Here is a 22,282-nt window from a genome sequence, read left to right on the forward strand (position 1 = left end):
AATTTTATGACATTGGCAAAAGCACACAGTTGGATCTGTTGAAACCCAACTAGTTTCCCGCTTAGTCAGGCTGCTGAGCAGATCAGAAAAAGAAAATCAAGAGGATACAAACAAAATTTGTCACAGATAGTGGGATTAATTCTGGCCCAGCTATAGTTTCTTATTGGAATAGGCTGACAGGAAGAGAGAAAAAATGCTGTCAGTGTGTCTAGGTCATAGAAATGTAGTGGATTTGACAGCGAGCAATCACCCTACTGGGTAATTATTTAAACCTATTGCCTAGACGTACTGCCACAGGAACAAATTTGTACTTTGAGGTGAATGTTTTTGCTGTCAATTTGGGACTTTTGGTATTTTTTTATGGGGACCAATACACTCAAGCGTGAAGTTGATAATATTCTGTATTTCAGACCCGTCTGGCTTTTTGTTAGGAACACGCCAATAAATGTTCAGAAATGTGCATTAAAACACACAAATTAATGAAGCGACCAAACGGCATTAAATGAGAATGGCATTAATGGGATTTAAAGATGACACCAAACCTTGCTGGAGATAAAAGATAGACGGTCGGTTGCGTCCTAAATGCGCTTTTCATCCAAAAAAGGAATGCGACTGTCCCATCTGGTGCATTTGCAGACATGATGCTAATTAGCGTTGTTGGCAGACGGCATTCGCATGCTGATCACGCTTGAAATGACACTGAAAAAAAGTTTTTCACATTTGTATCTATTTCAATTGAGACTAACTTAAAGTTCTTTTAAAAAACGTTGCATATTTTTGGTCCTTAATTCTGGTTAAGAGAACTATCTGACATTGAGATCATAAAATTGATGTAAAAGTATAGCTGAAACTCAGGTTGCTCGTTTGTAACTAATTAGAGGATGGATTTTACCATTTAGCAACCAACAAATTTCGTCCAAAGACAATTGAAACACTGGTAGCAAGGAGTTTACGAGCAGTGTTGTTACAGATTACTTGAAAAAGTGATTTAATTACTGATTATGCCTAAAAAAGTAATCTAGTTACTTTATTGATGACTTCATTATCAAAGTTACTAAGTTACTTTTTACCAAATCTCTTTCCCTTTGTCATCGCATGTAACTGACTTTCGAATAATTAAATTTAAAGGGGAAAATTAGAATTTTTCACATATGGCTTATTCCTCGAGTTAGCGGAGGTTTGTTTAGTTGATGGAGTTTATTTCAAACACCATTAACGTGCGCTAGCTTAGTCACTCCGGAGCCCTGAAACTAAAAAATAACTGACAAACTGCATGGAATTTGTTGAAATCAACTCCAATGACTAATTAAAAACCCTGAGCTCGAAGATTAAACCTAATGTTCTGAAAAACTGAAAAAGATTCTGAATTTCAGGTTAGGGTTAACAGCATATCAGTGCCGATGTAAAACAATGCAAATTCACTGCACAATAATCAACAACACACAAATGAATAACAAACAGCACAATAAACAAAAGGTGGTTGCAGGCATGAATGCTGGCGCACAACACGGAAGTACGCCGTACACACACGCAGTCAATTTGACCACAAAACGTGGTGGCAACTAAGCACTTTATACTCAGTCGGATTTATAACACATCCCAAAGATGCTAAACGAACACATCACCTCATGGAATAAATGTGCAACACGAGTATGATGTAAACAAAGCTTGCCAACTGGGAGCGATGACTGCCCATCGTCGCATGTGCATAGCTACAAAAAGACCTCGCATGTAGTGGGTATAACCTATTGCTAATACCACCTGAATGAAGGAAAAATATGCACGTTCATTCATGGATGTACACAGATCAACATTACCTCGCACATTTCAACACTCAGCTCCAACGTTCACCTGGCTGGCCCACGCCTTTCTCAGTCCCACAACACTTAGCGGTTGTGACTGGAGACTGAAACAGTAAGTAGCTGTGAGCGGTTACCATAGGAACACCTTTCTAGCATTTTCTATTCAAAATGCTCTTCATACATGACTGCAATTTTCTTCATTCTACATACATTATGAGGCAATAACAAAATAGTAACGCATAGACACTAAGGAAACAAACTTTAATCAGATTACTGGTTTGGAAAAATGAACGCGTTAGATAACTAGTTACTGAAAGAAAGTAACAGTAAGTGACAGTTTACTGTTTACTAGTTTACAATTACTTCGTAAAAGATTGTAGGGATCAACCAAATGCAATATATTTGCTTATTAAGTGGGCTGCCAAATGTTATATACCAATGTTATGCAATGCAAATGCTATTTACTGAGATGTGTATTCGGGAGCTTCAGTCTGCTAACATCGATCAGCTGAAAAGGTTGAAGCAGTACTGAGGACCGATCGTTTCCTGGGGGGGTAAGCCAGTGTTTTTCTGTTGCACGCCCATTCCCCTGATTGAATTTGCTTTCGTAATAGCTTTAGCTACCGTTAACCCCGCGCGCAATTTTGAGCCAATTGGATTTTTGCTAGCTAGCCTGGCAGGTTATTTCATTTATGTAATTTGTCGTCTTTCAGTGACAGACAGACCTGAGCCTTTGTTGTTGTCCTTTGGGCTTTATTGCCGTTTCATTGACTAGAACTCTCAAAAATTGTTAGTTCTCATCTCCAGGTGATATTTTGCATTATGAAACTTGACAGTACCTGCTGCATTCGTTTGAAGACTCTGTCCACTGACTCCCATATACACAACAATATCTTTCCACTTTGTGAAGCCCATGGTTCAACATGGTTATAAAGTACTTTTCATCAATTGTATGTTTGTCACATTAGAAAAGTTTGAAGTTTAGTAGAAGTGCGTCTGTGCTAGTTGAAAGATTGTAAGCTATATTCTTTTGACTCGGTAAAGTAGCATGTGGTCCTTTGCCCACACAAGAAACTGTCAACAAATTGTTGTTTGTCGAGCTTTTTTTCCCCATTGAAATTGCAGCGCTGGCGCCTGTGCCACTGGTCTTCTAAATCAAGTGTGAGACAGAAATGGTCCTCAGAGGGCCGAATGAAATGAACCCTGGATGGCGTTTAATCAACGCAGCCTGGCTACAGGTCCCACAAGGGGACAATCTAATCGGGTGGGGGCTGTGATTGGCCTTTAACGCTTGCGCACTATGGCTCCCCAGGTGAGGGGTCACCTAATAGGCTACCGACTTAGTGGGCTGTATTTGCGGTCGACTTGGGGGTCAATGCCATTTTGCAGCAGGGATAGGGATTGGAAGGCACCCTCAGGAGGCTTTGTGCGAAATGGATTGACTTTTTCAGACGGTCACCTACCATTTGTTGCCGCGCTAATTTGACACCAAGACCAGTGAAGCGTAGCGGCAAAGCTATTCGGAAAGGCCAGCTTATTATCAACCCGGGACCTCGTAATACAATTAAACAGCTTCCTTTGATAACATAATGAATGAGGGTTCATTTATCAGATTTTTGTACATGATGAAAACAGGATATTTGAAGTTATTCTAACATTAGGCCTTTGATATTAACCTGAAACCTGAAGGGAACAGTACCTTTTCTCATAGGCACCGTCTAACTGTTTGTATTACTCTAACACACTTAATATCATCAATCAGGGAATAGTATCCTTTCTAGTATTTACTGTTTGACTGTTTGTGTTACTCTAACACACCCAATATAAAATAAATAGCATTTATACCATGGTTTAAGGAAAACAAGTACAATATAGGGCATAAGAGATACATGACGCCTTCTTATCATAGAAGCTCAACGTGTGCGTCATGCAACTGAATGAGCAAGATTGACGCTGACGAGGCAAGACATCTACAAGCCCACGTCTGCACCACCAACTCTCGCAATCAGTTCTCCCGAACAGTCCAGAACAAATGACGAGATGTCCTGTCCCAACACCGGAGAGTGACCGATATCCAACTGATAACACAAATGATAAGACTCCAAGAGCCCCTTTGACGCTGAGGTGGCAAAATCCACAACCCTCATTGCCCTGACAACCGTAACTCCCAAATCCTCCTGTCCAATCCACAAACAGACGATAATCCTAAACAACGCCCAGGCACACCCTTTTCCTGCCCACATCCCGCCCCGCGAGAGCCTTCAAAAAGACTAAATGTTTAACTAATCGTTGTCATTTGTCTCGGGAACCTTTTGTTGACTTGTGATATGGTGACCTTGGAACGAGTCTGCTACCTCGCCTGAGTTTTTTCACCTTGCCATTTGATCGCTGTCGACCTGAATAAATTGTCAACTTGTGCCTCGATCCCTCTTCCAGCTTTCAAAATGGAGTCAGTACAAGGGGTTAAGGCTAACGTGAACGCGCGGAGTTTGGCCCTTTGGCCGGGTTGTCGGGGTTTCGCCAGCCCAGCTCGTTGGATCCGGCGGTTCTGCTGGCATTGTTCCGGCAGTCTGGCTAAAAGGTCAGATTTCTTCAAACCCTAGAGAACAGATACTCTGTTGCCTAGTCAGGCTCTGTCTTAATCATAACTCGATGGCCGCCATTGATGGTGAGAGACATCCAATCCATTTGGAATGGGGGGGCTTGTCTTGATCATTTACTTCCAGCGCCTCGCAGTTAAATGGGTTTGGATGTCTATTGTTATATATGGCACTAAATCATAGTTCACTGGCTACCCTCACAGTTCAAACTGATTACACATCTATTGCCATCAATGGCTGCCACCGAGATAGCTACCATAATGGTTATGTTAGTTTTTTGCCTGTCTCTATTAGGGCTGCAGCTATCGAATATTTTTGTAATCGAGTATTCGACTGAAAATTCTATCAATTAATCTAGTAATCGGATAAAACATTTTTTTTTTTAGATAAAGAGCAATTATTAATATACATGAGAAAACAAGACATTTAACCTAACATTGAACCATTTTCAGTCAATGTCTTTATTTTCAATGTACATTGTTGAAAACAGCCAATAATTGCATCTCAAATGTGACCCAAAAAAAAAAAAAGACTAATTCACTGCTGTCACTCAAAAAACTTTTAGAGCTAATAAAAAATATATATATTTCTTACCTAAAAACGTCATTACGCTTGAAAACACACATCATTTAAAAGGTGTTTTTCCCACATGTTTCAATTGAATTTCCATTTGTGTCAAGCTATTTTCAAGTTCTAGTTAAGTTTTACCTAAGTGTACGATACCTGCGTTATTGGCACACATTAGGCACCAGTGCTTCTTGGTGTTTTATTCAGCAATGACAACTGAGCTAAAATTGACAGTTAGCTTTATTAATGTTTTTATTTTACACACTCATCACTCTACAGCACTGTTTTTACAGATTAAATAAAGCCTGTATGTAAGACACGTTAGTCACGCATCGACAGTAGTCATAATTATTAGAAACCTAGCCCTCCCCCAGGGCTAACGTTATGTTAGCAAGGTACAGTAACGTTGATTGTATTTATTAGTGCTGAGAGGCCTACTGCTTTAAGATGTTAAGCTGTTTACTAACGCCGGCGAGTCTGTCATTTCGCATCTAGTTCTGTCATTTCGCATGTAGTTCCATATACATGTGATATCTATGAGACACATCAGACGCTACCACCAAAGTATCATGCGGGCATAGTTTGTAGCAACGTTGGCATAGTTTGTAGCAGCTGTCGGCTGCAGTCAGATATTATTGCTTCTTCCTCTACGTATGTGACGTCAGTGCATTTGTCCCGTATGAAAAGTATTCCGGGCAAAACGTGATGCTTAGAGCTGGCAAAATTAAACGATTCCTCGAGGCGAATAAAATTACTCATTTTTTAAACTCAAGTTACTCGAGTGTTTGTTTCAGCTCTAGTCTCTAGCCCCTTTCACACATACCTGAACTCCAGTTAATTCCTGGGATTTAAACGGGTCGCCCTTATGTGTGAAAGCAATTTACTGGGTCGAAAGACACAGAGATGACGCAGACATTAAGCGGGTCGTGTCCGAGTATAATGTCCGGGACTTACCCAGGATGCGGCAAGTGTGAAAGCAGCCGTTGATAGTTGATGACGTAAATATCATGGTCGAACGGTCATCATTGCTTTTTTCTTTATTTTGGCTTTTTTTTGCTTTTTTCGCAGTAAAGCGAAAAGCGGGAAAAAAACAACAATTACCAACATGGCAAACTAGAAATAGCAAAATTAAACTGGAAACATTGCTACTAAATTGCTACTGGATCATCGAGCCGAGGAAGAGACCATCGTCCATCTTTGGAAATGTGTGGTTTATTTTGCTGCCGATGCCAACCAAAAAACGTAATGTCTGGGTCATAAAGGCCGAGTTATTCTTCCGCATGAGACCTGCGCCATCAAGGAATCCCCGATTTATGACCCTGCGCCGTAGCCTCTCTTGTTCCTTCACAATTTTCTGACTTCGCGTCAACGCGTGTGACGTGATGGAAATGGACTGTGATTGGTTCGCTCAGCCTGTTGTTTCCAGTTCAGTGTGAAATCACCGCCATTGTCAAACGCAAAATGGACCAAGCTGACGAGAGTATCAACGAAGAGGAAGTACGACAACTTCTACAATGTCTCCTCAAGACATTATGAAGATTGCCAAATGGTAAGCAATTTGTGGGAGGAGATTGCTGAAAATACGGGGCTGGAGGTCAGCCAGCGTGAAGAACCACCGAGACAAGTATGTATGTGTTCGGAATCGAATGGCCACACGAAGCGGTGACCTGGTCGGCCAAAAACTGCCAGCTTTTTATCACGTTATATCGCATTTTTGGTTGGTGCACCTTAGTCTGTGACTTATTTACATGTCACACTTCAAGTACCGTATTGGCCCGAATATAAGACGGCCCTGATTATAAGACGACCCCCTCTTTTTCAAGACTCAAGTTTCAAAAAAGACTTTTTGAACACCAAATTAATTTTTATACAGAAAATAATTACAGTACATCCGAAACAAATGAATATAGGAATATATTTGAGAGAAAAAGCAAGTTATTTTGCCTCATTCAAATCTTAATATCTGAACATTTAAATATGTAAACTAAAGTGCACTCACATTCGTAAATGAATGGCTTCTGGTTTTTGAAATGTAAATAAACCAATCTATTGCGATAAAACAACAAAATTGCAATAAATCCATTAACCATCAAAGTGAAGTCTAACTGTAACTGTAGTCTTGAAACAAATCTGACAGAATATCGCTTCAATGATATCTGGCGCCATCTAGCGTCGTAAATGGGGAGCGAAACTGAGCTCTGTCATGACAGATCATGGGTATGATGTCTAGACCGCAACTATAAGACGACCCCCTCTTTTTCATTCTTATTTCAATGCAAAAAAAACACAGTCTTATATTCGGGCCAATACGGTAAATGAAGAATAAAGCACAGGTTTGTTGTCAAAACAGTTGTTTTGATGTTTAATTTTCAACTAGACAGTTCACACACTTGATACATCATCACTGATTGAGAGTGCCTTGGTGCTTTTATGATAACGCATTTACCATCAAGGCTTACAACACAGTTTGGGAAGTTCCATAGCTGCCAGAAATCTGCTATGGCTTCCAACTGACTGTTTGTAGGACACGGCAAAAAAAAAAAAAAAACACAATTCTTTGCAGACCTCGGACAAAACGCTGGACACAATGCTTGACGCCAGTTTGAAGCTAGCCGCCACAGCTTGCTGGCTTCCACCCGAGGCTAGAATTCATAATGTGACAGCATTAACAGCCCGACAGACCGACTCCGGAACTGTCTTCTGCGTCGCCTGCGCCTCAACATATGTATGATCAACATTTGTTGTTCAATATTGATGAACTGAAGATCCACATTCAAGCGTTTTATCTGCGTTAGCATTTTAGCATAGCAGTGTAACCGGAAGAAAACTAGAAGTCGTCAAGAGTCCCCAAAAACCCTACAAACACAACTCCACACCCACACTCACTTGGCGGTGAGTTACAGAGCAATGCCCCAGAACTATCGAATGCTCTTCGACGCTGTAGTCGCTTCGCCGTCACCGCAATGCAGTAGCATAACTCAGGCTTAAAACTGCGCCAGCCGCGCTCCCTGCACAGATAGCGTTGATTCGCCAACACGGGATAAATCAGAAGCCCCTGACAAAAGCCATGACACGCGTAAATCCCGCGTCACCTTACACGAGTATTTACCGGGATATAAGTCTAAAAGAGACTTATGGTGCTGTGTGTTAGCATTAACATTTACAAGAAGATTTTGAGAATAGAGAAGTCCAAGTTAGGTTTTCTAACAAAACAGTTTAACAAAACTCAACTTGTACTTCTCTATGTTCTTTGTTGAGCTATCCAGCACATGTCATCTTGGAGAAGCAATAAAGAAATTGAAGCTGTTTTTTCAGAAGAGTTGTTCATCATCTAGCATTAAAAACTCAAAATAAATCTTGAGAAGAAACAGAAGTTGTGAGCAAGCAGTTACAACTGCGTCACGTTCTCAACAGAGTCCGATTCCCCTTAGGCATAATTAATCATAGAAATGAGCCAGCAGAGGGAAACTAATGTGATGATATGTTCTATTTATGTACGCACCAACATGGGTTTAATTGCGCATTTCAGGGTGAACATCTGCACACACACGTGATACGTGGCAGGGTATAATGTGCATGACGAGCCAAATGGGAATTGCTAGGCCTTGGTGGGGGTGTTTCGTGGTGCCATTCATGCCAAGTTGGCCCTCAGCTTTTAGCATGTAGATTTTAGACAATAACTTGTGCTAGAGAGATTACGCCCATCATAAAGTGTCCATGGGGCAGAATTATGACTATCATGAGGGGAGTTATTGATCGAGCGGCTAAATCAGATTTGAAGATTGTAGAGAGATTTATATTCATGCGGTAACGTATTGATTCTCCGTGTTTGGAGCTCACAGCTATCCATACATGCATCGCAAGCTCAGCAGCGATGAGGTACTGATATACGAGTGGATTGAGGCAAAAAGCTCTTCTTAATATATATTTTTATATTTATTTATTAATAAATTGTTGCATTTTTCTCACAGTTTCGCTCTTTTTTTATTTATTTATTTATTTATTTATTTATTATTTTTTTTAAAACCTGTCCTATTCAGCTGTTTGGCACGGAGAATGGAAATCTAAGTGTCCGGTTGGTCTGAAAAGTTTTAATGTTTCACATTGAGAGTATGACATACTCCCATTGTGATCATTCAACATACCTCGTTTTTAATGACAAAGCAGCGAACAGTAAGGAGTTATGGGGGAACAGAAGAAAAGAAAATAAACACAAGAAAAGAAAGAAAAACACAAACAACAAGAAATGCATTGAAGGCCTACACTAACTATGAATATGTTGGTGCTATCATCAGCTAGATGTATTTCAGGTTGACACCATGTGGGGGGCCTGTTGACCAGGGAAAGAAGGGGGGGTGGGGGAGTCTATAACATAAGGGTACACAGTGTACACAAATCAGCTCTGTGATCTAGTAACCAGTAATCATGTGAATCCCTGGTGAGTATAAGCCCGTCGGCAACCGACCCTATGCCGTCCCATCACCAATCACGGAATCGGGGCCTCCCACTCGAGCGCACCCAATCACATCCACCTGCGCGCGAGCCGCACCAAACACGCGACAGCAATGCAGACGAGCGGAGACGCCTCGCGGGCGCCACCCCAGGGCCACGGTTCGACCCAGCCAGCCGGGGGTGGGACGGTGGGCTTGGGCAGGGACTGGGGGGTAGCGCAGCCCAGCAAAGGGGCCATCGACACCCCCCCGGGATCTAGGGTGGTCCCCCGGGCCACCCGCGCCCCCATCAGCTGGCCGTGAAGGAAGGGAAGAGGGGACGAATGGGTTTCTTTGTAGATTAAACCCATTGACAAACTTTGAAGGAAGAAAAATATTTAGCAAATGCTACTGGGAGTGTGAAAATGCAGTTCAGGTGTGAACATGTCAAGTTATCAGCTGTAAAAGGATGCATACAACTTATACAAATATATCAATTTATGTATACATTTTATTATTGTTGTGGCATTCCTTTCACAGGCGAGAGAGAATCCTTATTCTACTGTATGTTCATCATTCCAGCAACTGTTTCCCACTGTTGCTCGTATTTGTCCATTTTATTTGTCTGTTTGGCAGATATTTTCTCTAATGTTATATATTCAATGATTAGATTTAGCCATTGGTCCATGTTAATATTTTGTTTGTTTTTCCAATTCAGCAAAATTGTTTTTTTGGCTATCATTAAACTTGCCAGTTTCCTACGTTCTTTAATCATGTATTTGTTCTACGTTCATTTCCAAATACTGTATTGATATCAAAATATTAGTATTGTCTGTCGGTGGTCTCAAATGTTGCTGTTTTTTTTATTTATTTATTTATTTTTTAATTTTATTTCTCAAATGTATTTTATTCAATCCCTCATCTTCCACTTGCTCTGTCCGGGGTCAGGTCGCGGGGGCTGCAGGGAAGCACAGACTTCTCTCTCCCCAGCCACTCCAACTGTGGCTGGGGGGGATAGGGAAGTCTGGGCTTCCCTGTTAAAGTTGCTGCCCCCGCAACCCGACCCCGGATGGGTCAATGTCAATGCTGACTTGAGTTGAATGAGTTGAGATGTCCAAATATAGTTATTTTCATACTTTATTTAATAGATAAATGTAATATTTTCCCGTGCTCTCTTTTTGCCTTCTTCAAATTTTTTTTTTTCTTACATGACAGGACAAGTCGTCATGGCGACCACAGGCATGTCGGGAGTGTACATGCCATGACAACGTGGTCATCTGCGCACCCGTCCAATGTGCCAACCCACAATGTGACTTCCAAAGGGTAAGACAAACATCCCTGGACCTTTCCAATTGATATTTGTTTTTAATTTTAAAAAAAAGAATGAATGTTACACTCCGTTATATTTTTTCCTGCAAGTATTATATGGTTAAATTGTTTTTTATATTGACTATCAGTAATTTATTATAATTATAAACATTGTACAAAACTTTTTAACACGTGAATATAATTGTAGCAAATTGCTAACCCTAATAATCATTCATTGATCAAATATTTTTTTTGTCTTTATGCATTCTATGTGTAGTAGAGGGAATCTTGGGGCACCTAACGATTCGATTACAATTCAGTGGCGACGAGTCCATTATAAATCGATAATTGATGCACCCCCCTGCCATTAGTTGCTTTTAACGTTTCGTAGATTAGTTAAAAAAAATTGTTTAAAAATCCTCTCAAGCTTAAGTAAACTACTATTTCAGTATCAAGTTATCTTCGTCAATATATGTAAAATAAACGCTAACTGCACGGTTTCTTTGCTTTTAATCAAGAATCGAGACTGTTTTACGTCCATATCTATGAAGAATTCGGGGTTTTAAGCATTTATTCACAAGAATTTTCGCAAGAGAAGCTACCTATATGCCGGGCGGCCGCCAGCCTCGTTCGCTAATATAGTAGCATTATACTTCGTCAATATACGTAAAATAAACGCTATCTGCACGGTTTCTTTGCTTTTTACCAAGAATCGAGACTGTTTTACGTCCATATCTATAAAGAATTCGGGGATTTAAGCATTTATTCCCAAGAATTTTCGCCTGAAAAGCTCCTGATACGCCAGGCGGCCACTAGCTTCATTCACTAACAGTATATAGTGTATAATAAAGGGTTATTCTATTCTATAATAAGTTAAGATTGTATATAGATTTTATTAATAATATATTATTTATACATACTGTACATACAGTATATGTCCATCCATCCATCCATCCATTATCTTCCGCTTATTCCGGGGTCGGGTCGCGGGGGCAGCAGCTTCAGCAGGGAAGCCCAAACTTCCCTCTCCCCAGCCACTTCAGCCAGCTCCTCCGGCGGGATTCCAAGACGTTCCCAGGCCAGCCGAGCGACATAGTCTCTCCAGCGTGTCCTGGGTCGACCCCGGGGCCTCCCGCCGGTGGGACATGCCCGGAACACCTCTCCAGGGAGGCGTCCAGGAGGCATCCGAACCAGATGCCCGAGCCACCTCAACTGGCTCCTCTCAACGCGGAGGAGTAGCGGCTCGACACCAAGCCCCTCCCGGATGACCGAGCTTCTCACCCGATCTCTAAGGGAGAGCCCGGACACCCTGCGGAGGAAACTCATTTCGGCCGCTTGTATCCGGGATCTTGTTCTTTCGGTCACGACCCACAGCTCGTGACCATAGGTGAGGGTAGGAACGTAGATCGACCGGTAAATCGAGAGCTTCGCCTTTTGGCTCAGCTCCTTCTTCACCACAACGGACCGGTGCAGAGTCCGCATCACTGCAGACGCTGCACCGATCCGCCTGTCAATCTCCCGCTCCCTCCTACCCTCACTCGTGAACAAGACCCCAAGATACTTAAACTCCTCCACTTGGGGCAGGATCTCATCCCCGACCCGGAGAGGGCATGCCACCCTTTTCCGGCTGAGGACCATGGTCTCGGATTTGGAAGTGCTGATCTTCATCCCAACCGCTTCACACTCGGCTGCAAACCGCCCCAGTGAGAGTTGGAGGTCACGGCTTGATGAAGCCAACAGCACCACATCATCTGCAAAAAGCAGAGATGAGATGCTGAGGCCACCAAACCGGACCCCCTTTAACGCTTCGGCTGCGCCTAGAAATTCTGTCCATAAAAATTATGAACAGAATCGGTGACAAAGGGCAGCCTTGGCGGAGTCCAGTCCTCACTGGGAACGAATTCGACTTACTGCCGGCAATGCGGACCAGACTCTGACACTGGTCGTACAGGGACCGAACAGCCCTTACCAAGGGGCTCGGTACCCCGTACTCCCGGAGCACCCTCCACAGGACTCCCCTAGGCACACGGTCGAACGCCTTCTCCAAATCCACTAACACATGTAGACTGGTTGAGCGAACTCCCATGCACCCTCGAGGACCCTGCCGAGGGTGTAGAGCTGGTCCACTGTTCCACGGCCGGGACGAAAACCACACTGCTCCTCCTGAATCCGAGATTCGACTTCCCGACGGACCCTCCTCTCCAGCACCCCTGAATAGACTTTACCGGGGAGGCTGAGGAGTGCGATCCCTCTATAATTTGAACACACCCTCCGGTCCCCCTTTTTAAAAAGGGGGACCACCACCCCGGTCTGCCAATCCAGAGGCACTGTCCCCGATGTCCACGCGATGTTGTAGAGGCGTGTCAGCCATGACAGCCCTACAACATCCAGAGCCTTTAGGAACTCTGGGCGGATCTCATCTACCCCCGGAGCCTTGCCACCGAGGAGCTTACCAACCACCTCAGTGACTTCAACCCCAGAGATTGAAGAGCCCACCTCAGAGTCCCCAGACTCTGCTTCCTCAAAGGAAGGCGTGTCGGTGGAATTGAGGAGGGCTTCGAAGCATTCTCCCCACCGACTCACGACGTCCCGAGTCGAGGTCAGCAGTACACCATCTTCACTATACACAGTGTTAATGGTGCACTGCTTTCCTCTCCTCAGACGCCGGATGGTGGACCAGAATTTCCTCGAAGCCGTCCGGAAGTCGTTTTCCATGGCCTCACCGAACTCCTCCCATGTCCGAGTTTTTGCCTCGGCGACCGCCGAAGCCGCAGTCCGCTTGGTCAGCCGGTACCTGTCAGCTGCCTCCGGAGTCCCACAGGCCAAAAAGGCCCGATAGGCCTCCTTCTTCAGCTTGACAGCATCCCTTACCCCAGGTGTCCACCAGCGGGTTCGGGGATTGCCGCCACGACAGGCACCAACCACCTTACGGCCACAGCTCCGATCGGCCGCCTCAACAATGGAGGTGCGGAGCATGGTCCACTCGGACTCAATGTCCCCCACCTCCCCCGGGACAAGGGAGAAGTTCTGCCGGAGGTGGGTGTTGAAGCCCTTTCTGACAGGGGATTCTGCCAGACGTTCCCAGCAGACCCTCACAATACGTTTGGGCCTGCCAGGTCTGACCAGCATCTTCCCCCACCATCGGAGCCAACACACCACCAGGTGGTGATCAGTTGACAGCTCCGCCCCTCTCTTCACCTGAGTGTCCAAAACATGCGGACATGTACATATATGTGTTATTTATAATGGATTCCGCATATTTTCCTCAAGTATTAAGTTTCTGATGTTAAATTGAGTGATTTATTAGCTGTTGAAAACATGCAGTAAATAAAAGTAAGTTAAGTTGCTATTTTGGTCAAAAACTTATATGATATGTTAAATATTGCTATTGATCCTGAACATATAGGTGAATATCTCTGCATTTGGTGATTTTTGTGAATAGTAGTGACTAGTATATAGTATATATAGAATAGTATAAAATCTGAGACTTTTATATCCATTTTAAGTTGTGTTATTCTTATGTAAAAAATATTTAATCGGGATTTCATAAGGGAACGACTTTGAATTTTTTGATGCCGCTGCTCATGGAGACTCATATATGGCCAAGGTAGGTGCCCGTTTTGGTTTTAGGTCGGTAGCAGCTTTAGTTTTGTAAATATTTGAATTTTAAGTTTTTGAAAATAGGCCCCCTACGAATCGGCCCAGTTTTCTGTGTCATGTCGATAGGTTATGAAGTCTAGGCGTAGCATTGTGTGGGCGTCGTTTGTAGCAGCTGTCGGCCGCAGTCAGGTATTATTGTTTTTTTATCTAACTGCATGAGTTGAGCCAGAGCCGTGAGTTGAGTTTGATGTTCACTCTTGGTCCGTTCCCTTATTGGGTCCCGAAAACCACGCTGACTGTGTTTTAGTTCCGCTTTACTTGGCATATTTCAATAATCGGAATTTGGATCTTTGTGAATCGTTCTCGAATCTTCCACGGCCGAATCGCGAATAATCTAAGAATCGGAAATTTCGCACACCTCTAATGTTTAGTAAATTAATGAATCTTTTAAAATGTCAATTTAAACTTGAACAGCATATGAGTTCCTCTGGACACATAAGCAATTTAGGAATTACTAGAAAGCATAAACTGCAGTAAAAAAATGACACAAAAACTTCAAAAACAATAGCTGTCGGTGTGTGAAAAGGATATGAGGTGCAGTTTGGTTTGCTTTTAGCCTATTGATGTATTCCCACAATATGTATGTTTTTATAATGAGAACATCTCCCTGCCTACTGGTGCCAAAATGCAATCTTGTTTTTTATTTGTCACACTAATATGTTTATTTCCTCACGCAATTCTCTCATGGCTCCGTCTGCTGTCCTGTTAAATTTACGTGATGCCATATAATTTTATCCCCTCTTCATTCCCCTTTTTATTAATGATATCCTTCCTCCTTTTAATTATTATCATCATAATTTTATGAAAACATTCTAACTACAATTTGTGATACATGCAGTTTTCTTCATCAGAAATTGTCTTTTTTTTAAATTGACATCGACATGTTTTGGTCTTAAATTACATTTTAAAGGTCTTAATAATGTATTTGAAAGCATTAAATTTGACTTTTAAAAGGGTGCAAAAACCCAACATAGGTGTGTAAACACCCAGCAATGGCGGCCAACCGCTAGAGGGCGACGTTGTCTGGCACAAGACAAGGAAAAATAGGGGAATTTAAGGCCAAGGGCTAATGATACACAGGTGTGGGCACTCAGTGATTAAGGGGAAGGCAAGACAAGACTGACAAAGGTGAGCAACGAGCAACAAAAGGGAACCCACCAAAATAAAACAGGATATGAACTGACATGAATCAACCCCGCCTATGGCGGCGTGTAACAGACGTACACAATCTCTACTCGGATTAGTCTAATGTTATTACTTCAGCAGACTGCAAGGCAATGCTGTTGCACGCTGCCAACTACTGGGCGGGAGTAGAAAAGCAGCCACTGAATTGTTTATTTCCACCAAAAACACACGAGTAAGGATCGATACAGATGGAGTTTATATCGATACGAGAGTTGCGTGGAGTAATATCGCAATATTTCTCAGAATCGATTTTTTTTAACACCTGTAGTGGAATTCACAGCAGCTTTCGGGGAGGAAATTTTAAACGTCATCAACAATAAATGTGGCCATAGGCCATACTTCAAGTTTAACTCAACTTTAACCCCTTTTTAAAAAACAGTTTGATCAGATCATAACCACCACAAAACCATCAGTCTAGTCTTTTTATTGTTGTTTTGACCAAAATGTTTCAGATGTCGACATGGGCAAAAGATTCGATCATTTCATTCAAAAAAGCAAATGTATAGAGAAGTAGATGCGAAATGATACACTCGCCAGCGTTAGTAAACAGCCGCCATCTAAAAGCAGTAGACTTCTTAGGCAGCCATTTAATTCAAATTTCTTTTCATGTTGCTTGCATGTTGCCCACAGGGTGAACGTTTGAGGATTCCCGCAGATCAATGCTGCCCACAGTGTGTCTCTTCCATCGAGGGATCGTGCATCTACGAGGGCGTCACCTACGCTGTAAGTCCCAACAATATTTGACGAGTTATATCAGCACATGTTTAAGGATTCCTGTGTGTATGTGTGTGTTTTTGTCTCTCAGCATGATAGTCAATGGAGTCCTTCGCTGTGTACACTGTGCGAGTGCTCCAGTAGCGTGGCGACCTGCGCCCCCCGCAGTTGCCCCACCCTCAGTTGCCCTAAAAACCACAGCCCTTTTATCCCGGCTGGAGAATGCTGCCCAAAGTGTGCTAGCACCGGAGGTAGATACACTCAATTAGCTGTCAAAAACTTGAGAAGTTTGACATTTTGGACCTCTTTTTTCCCTGTGAATCTACTCACAATAGACAACCTGACAAAATTTTGTTTTGTTAAGCCAAACAGGCTTTGAGGGCTGAATTTTCAAAATCTGTCTAGGACATAATGGTTGTCTAAAAACCCAAAGGATGCTTAGAAATGGTCAATATGACCAACAATGGTCTCTTCAAATCAGAATATGTATTTTATGGGATTTAGCCTCATGAGACTTTTTATAATCGACCATTTTGCTAGTCTAGTCATTACTCATGACACATAGACGCATCTACAATATATCATGTTGTGTAGGTATAAGTATAAAGGATGTCCCAATCCGATCAGAAATTGAGCTGATCGCACCATTTTTTCAGAGGATCGGAATCGGGTGAAAAGGATCCGGTTTTTAATTTAAAAATGTATATTTATGTTTTTCTGCTTCATGCTTGTACAACCTCTCCTCCCTTCTGCTGGCTTTCTTGGTCAGCAGCAGTGTTGTTAATCTTACTTTAAAAAAGTAATTAATTACAAATTAATTCTCCCAAAAAGTAATTGAGTTACTAACTCAGTTACCAAATGTAAGAGTAATTAGTTACTTGGCAAAGTAACTGGTGTTACTTTTCATGGTTTTTTGTTTTTTCCATTTGGGAAAAAAAAAAAAAAAAAAAAAACAGGTCACACTATGTGAAGTTCAAAGGGTTTTTGGGACAATTCGCCCTAGCTGAATTCTTTACCCTAAACTTAGCTAGACACAATGGAATTGTGGATATTGCAATAACTAGATAGTAATCTTTGCTATGTTTGGAAGTCATTTATGTTGTGAATCAACCGTTAAAGTTGTTAAAATTGCTCCCATTGTTGCATTAGTTCCCTTCCGTCTACTTTCTACATTTAAAAGTTTTAAAACTGTTTCATCATTTAATGATAGATCCAAGTAAAGATTTTGCCGATTTAGGAGTATTTTAGATAAAAAAGTTACTTAAGTTTGCTAGGAAGGGTCGTACAACAGAGCCTTCCTGAGAAGTCTACTGCTTTTAGATGGCGGCTGTTTACTAACGCGCGAGTGTATCATTTCTCATCTACTTCTCAATACATTAGCTTTTTTTTTTTTTTTTTTTTTTTTTTTTTAACCTGTCTTGTTCAGCTGTTTGACATGGAGAATGGAAGTCTGAGTGCCCGGTTGGTCTGAACAGTTTTAATGTTTCACATTGAGAGTATGACATACTCCCATCGTGATCATTCACATTCCCCGTTTATTATGACAAAACAGCGAACAGGAAGGTGTTATGGGGGAACAGAAGAAACATAAACAACAACAAGAAATACATTGAACATCTACATCTACGTCTACTTCTCCATACATTTGCCAACGCCGCTGAGTCTGTCATTTCGCATCTACTTCTACATGCATGTGTTATTTAGTGTAGCATCATGTGGGCGTAGATTGTAGGCTGTCGGCTACAGTCAGGTATTATAGGAGCCACCTAGCCTAGTATTGCGTTATCGTTTGCAACAGCGTCACAACTCCCCTCCCTCCTTCCCATTCCCGCTCTTTTCTCTCCGTGTCTCTCAGACTTTTCTCGCGTCATTCAACCAACATAGTAACGCATAGTAATGCACGCCTTTACATCCTCAGTAATGGTAACTCAAAGATAAGAAAAGTAATTAATTAGATTACTCACTACTTAAAAAAATTACGCCGTTATACTCTAACGACGTTATTAGCAACACTGGTCAGCAGTGCCCTGGAGTTAGCGATAACGTTAATGATGATTGATAGGTTTCTAGCTTTAATCTTGCCAGAGAAGCTTGGTAGCTCTACCATCAAAGGCCCAAATGTGTCAGTCATCATTGAGCTTGTTCAACACTAGCGGTAGTGTGCTGTGGCAACTCGTTGTGTAAGTGAGAGGCTGTTCTCAGCAGCATGAGCGGATTTGAGTGGACTCACTCAATGAAGCATTTGATGAAGACAAGCATTTTTCTACGTTATTCTTGTGAAAAAAAAAAAAAAATACAGGTAGTCCACAGGTTATGACGTATCCAATTTACTTGATTTTGACTTTACAACGACAGTCTCGTCCGCCATTTTTTCTCCAGTCGTGTTTTTTTTCTTGTCTTGTAAACAGTATAGGTACATGATAATTATTAGTCCGATAATTATCGGTGCGATAATAGGAGTGATGACGTCACCCCAATAATTACAATAACATTATTAAAAGCCCCGATAATACACGGTATAATATTTTTGGCACGGTGTCGGTGGATTGGGATGTGTGTGTTCGTTTCCACTCCTGTTTTGCCAATTCAATGTATCAGTGACTGTGTGTGGTATAGGAAGAGGGAACTGTGCCACAAATCAAGCGCTCCCTTCTAATGCTCAACCGACAGCAGTCTGCAGCATGGTGTCGGTAGTTTGGGATTTTTTCAAGTTGTCAGTGGAAAACGCTTCAATCGCAATATGAAACAAATGCGAAGCGGAAGTTCCACAAGGAGGGAAAAAAGTGTCGAGCTACAACACATCTTAATAAGCCACTTAAAAGATGACAATCGCTTTGATGGTGTTTTCAAAGAATATGAGGATGCGCGAGCTGCGAATGAAGCTCCCCATCCAATACCAAAGCCAGCTAAGAAAGCCGGGGTTGTACCATTTAACGAGGCCTTTGAAAAGTTTCACAAAGATGACCGAGGGCTATAGCGATCACAAACATGATCACAGAAATGATGGCGCTAGACAACCAACACTTTTTCCTCGTCGAACACATAGGATTCAGGCGGCTACTTTGTCATTTGGAGCCCAGTTTCATCATTCCAAGCCAAATGTTTACTGGCAAAGTATGAACTTTACTATATAATGTTTGCATTTTACAGTGTTGGTTATAAGTTACTAAGTTATTGAGAGGCCTTTTGGTTATTCGTAGGCTTGCTGTCTTTTAATTAACAGGTTAAGAAAGTTGTTTCATGGACAAGGACCACAACAGTCTCCTCTCCTGTAGCACCAAATGTCTTATCTGATGACAAAGCACAATACCTGTTGGGTTTATGTTTTAGTTCAGTGCTCATTGTTCAGGGAACACCTCCACAATGACATTGACTAATTGATTGTAATTGACTCAAATTATATTTATTTGAAAAAATAAATATTGGCACTTTATTTGAAGTCGAGACTGTTCTTGTCTTTGTTTTGTTCATTATATTAATGTTCATTCATCATGAAAAATCTGGTTAGGTCAAAGGCAAATCTGTGTTGAATCCACCACTACTTTTTCTTTTTTTTTTTTGTTTTTTTTACCTCCGGGTGTTCAAAAACTCAGGTGAATATACATTTAAAAATTATAGATTTATTATCGGTTATTGATATCAGTATCGACTTTGAAGAGGAGGAAGCTATCGACATCGGGATCAGTTTCAAAAAATGGATATCGTGCACCCCTAGTAAACAGTACTTCATTGTACGTCACACCATCTTATTTTTTGATTTGTTTTATAAATAAGACGTGTTCTGGGCTCACTTAATGTCAAGTTGTTCAGATTGACGGATAGCAATCAAGGCAACTGTTGTTTTTTAAGCCTTTTAGTTCCTTCACTTTTGACAATTTGTAAAGCTGTAACACACATATATAAACTGATGTTCAAAATGACACACATTTTAACAATAAAACGTTAAATAATTGGTGTTTAAACAGCCAACTAGTCTGGTTAATATCTAAAACTAGATCAAATTAGCCTAATTTGCCTAACAAAAGTCCGCTAGCTTAAATGCTACAAATGCTAACGTATTTACAGTTCTCATAGCCGCTATTATAAGGCAAATCGCTGACACACAATTCCACAAACTATAGCTCTAAACTTAATTACAAATGCATACACAAACATATATTAGCTGAAACAATTTACAGCATTATATGGGCCAAACCAGAGCGCAGCTATCCTTTATCCATGTCAGAGTCTGCTCCTCAGTCAATACAAGGCAAGAGTCCAGCCAGACCCGACATTGCTACCAGAGGGCAGTGTATCCTCCATCATTAACCAAAATACAATACTTTGAAACAAAAAGTTATTTTGAGATTTAGGGATTATTTAGGGTGACTGGGACTCGAGATGCAAAAATATCCGATCAGGACATCCCGAATAAGTTATGCATCTTTTACCCAGCAGTCAAATGTGGCATTTTAAGTTTTCTCGTCCCAGCTATCACTGTTCACTTCCTGGATTCCTTTGGGCTCCAATGATGACATTATCACACATTTTCTTACACAATAAAAAAAGACCAAAGCACTCCCATTGACTCTATTCATTATGAGGAGTGCTTTTACAACATCAGTAATATTCCTATATTCTGCCCGAGTGCTAGACACAGGCTGTTGAAATCACACCCCAGACGACGCGCATTTGTGCATCTTCATTTCCTCACACTGCTTTAATGTTTCTTAGTCAAAGTCGAACTATTATATGCTAATGTCGAAAATAGGGAGGAAGCGGCTTCGTACGCAATTCACACACTCACAGAAGTGGGGGGAAATAGAAGCTTTTAGGATTTAACAACACATTCACCTCAACAACAATAGCACCGTTTGATATTTAACTTTCTTTCATCCTTCTATCCACTACTTGACTGTCACACAGCTTCGCTTATCTTTGTAGGGATGAATCATCCTTATTTCAGGTCTTTGTCCAACACGTTTGAGGTTTTTTTTAAAAAATTTTATAGGTTGTTTGAGGACATTTTAATGTGTAGTTACTCACTCGTAACCCATTTCATGATCAATGGATGCTTTAATATTATGGAAAAATATGGAATTAGAGGTTTGGCTGGGGATTGGGTGAAGAGCTACTTAACGGATAGGCTACAGTATGTTAAGATGGGCGAGAACTTATCTGGCACACTTCAAATGGGTTGTGGTGTCCCTCAAGGGTCTGTGTTGGGACCAAAACTCATTCTTGTTCATTCATTCATTCATTCATTTTGTATATAAATGATATCTTTGACGTATCTAATGTATTAAAACTTATATTATTTGCTGACGACACCAATATATTTTATAGTAATGATAATTATAGCGAGCTTATTACTACCATAAATAAGGAACTAAAAGCCATAAAGAAGTGGATGGATATAAATAAATTATCCTTAAATATTAAAAAAACAAAAGCAATACTGTTTGGCAATGTAATAGCAAATTCTGAGTTGCAAATAACTATTGAAGGCGTAACAATTGAGAAAGTAAATGAAGTAAAATTTCTGGGTATAATAGATAACAAATTGTCGTGGAAACCCCATATTAAATACACAAAAAACAAAATCTCTAAGTGTCTGTCAATCATAAACAAAGAAAAACATTACCTTGATGTAATTGCACTTCGTACGCTATACTGCACTTTGGTACTCCCATACTTTTCATATTGTGTCGAGGTATGGGGAAACACCTACCAAAGTGCAATAAATCCGTTAGTCATATTACAGAAACGAGCAATTCAGATCATAAATAAAGTGGGATTTTTAGATCACACCTATAATTTATTTACTCAATCCAAACTGTTCAAATTCAATGATCTTGTAAAATATTAGACATCTATATTTTTATTTAAAGCCTTCCATAAATTATTACCATTAAACTTACAATCTATTTTTACAGTGCGAGAGCAATCTCATAATTTGAGAGGATTTCACAACTTCTCAATACCAAAATTTCGCAGTACTCGTAAAGGATTCTTTATGTCTGTATGTGGGGTAAAA

The 22,282-nt window shown here is 41.2% G+C and overlaps 1 protein-coding gene across 2 annotated transcripts in view; it reads left to right on the plus strand.

The window, feature by feature from the left end:
- fras1 (Fraser extracellular matrix complex subunit 1) overlaps positions 1–22,282 on the plus strand; it is a 451,829-nt gene that overhangs the window by 130,285 nt on the left and 299,262 nt on the right. For both annotated transcript variants that reach the window (XM_057831795.1, XM_057831797.1), the window contains exons 3-5: positions 10,615–10,722; positions 16,183–16,275; positions 16,358–16,517. In XM_057831795.1, coding sequence (XP_057687778.1) covers positions 10,615–10,722; positions 16,183–16,275; positions 16,358–16,517 — 361 coding nt within the window. The remainder of the gene's footprint in view (positions 1–10,614; positions 10,723–16,182; positions 16,276–16,357; positions 16,518–22,282) is intronic.

The sequence above is a fragment of the Corythoichthys intestinalis genome, chromosome 3 (genome assembly GCF_030265065.1).
Source record: "Corythoichthys intestinalis isolate RoL2023-P3 chromosome 3, ASM3026506v1, whole genome shotgun sequence".
NCBI lineage: Eukaryota > Metazoa > Chordata > Actinopteri > Syngnathiformes > Syngnathidae > Corythoichthys > Corythoichthys intestinalis.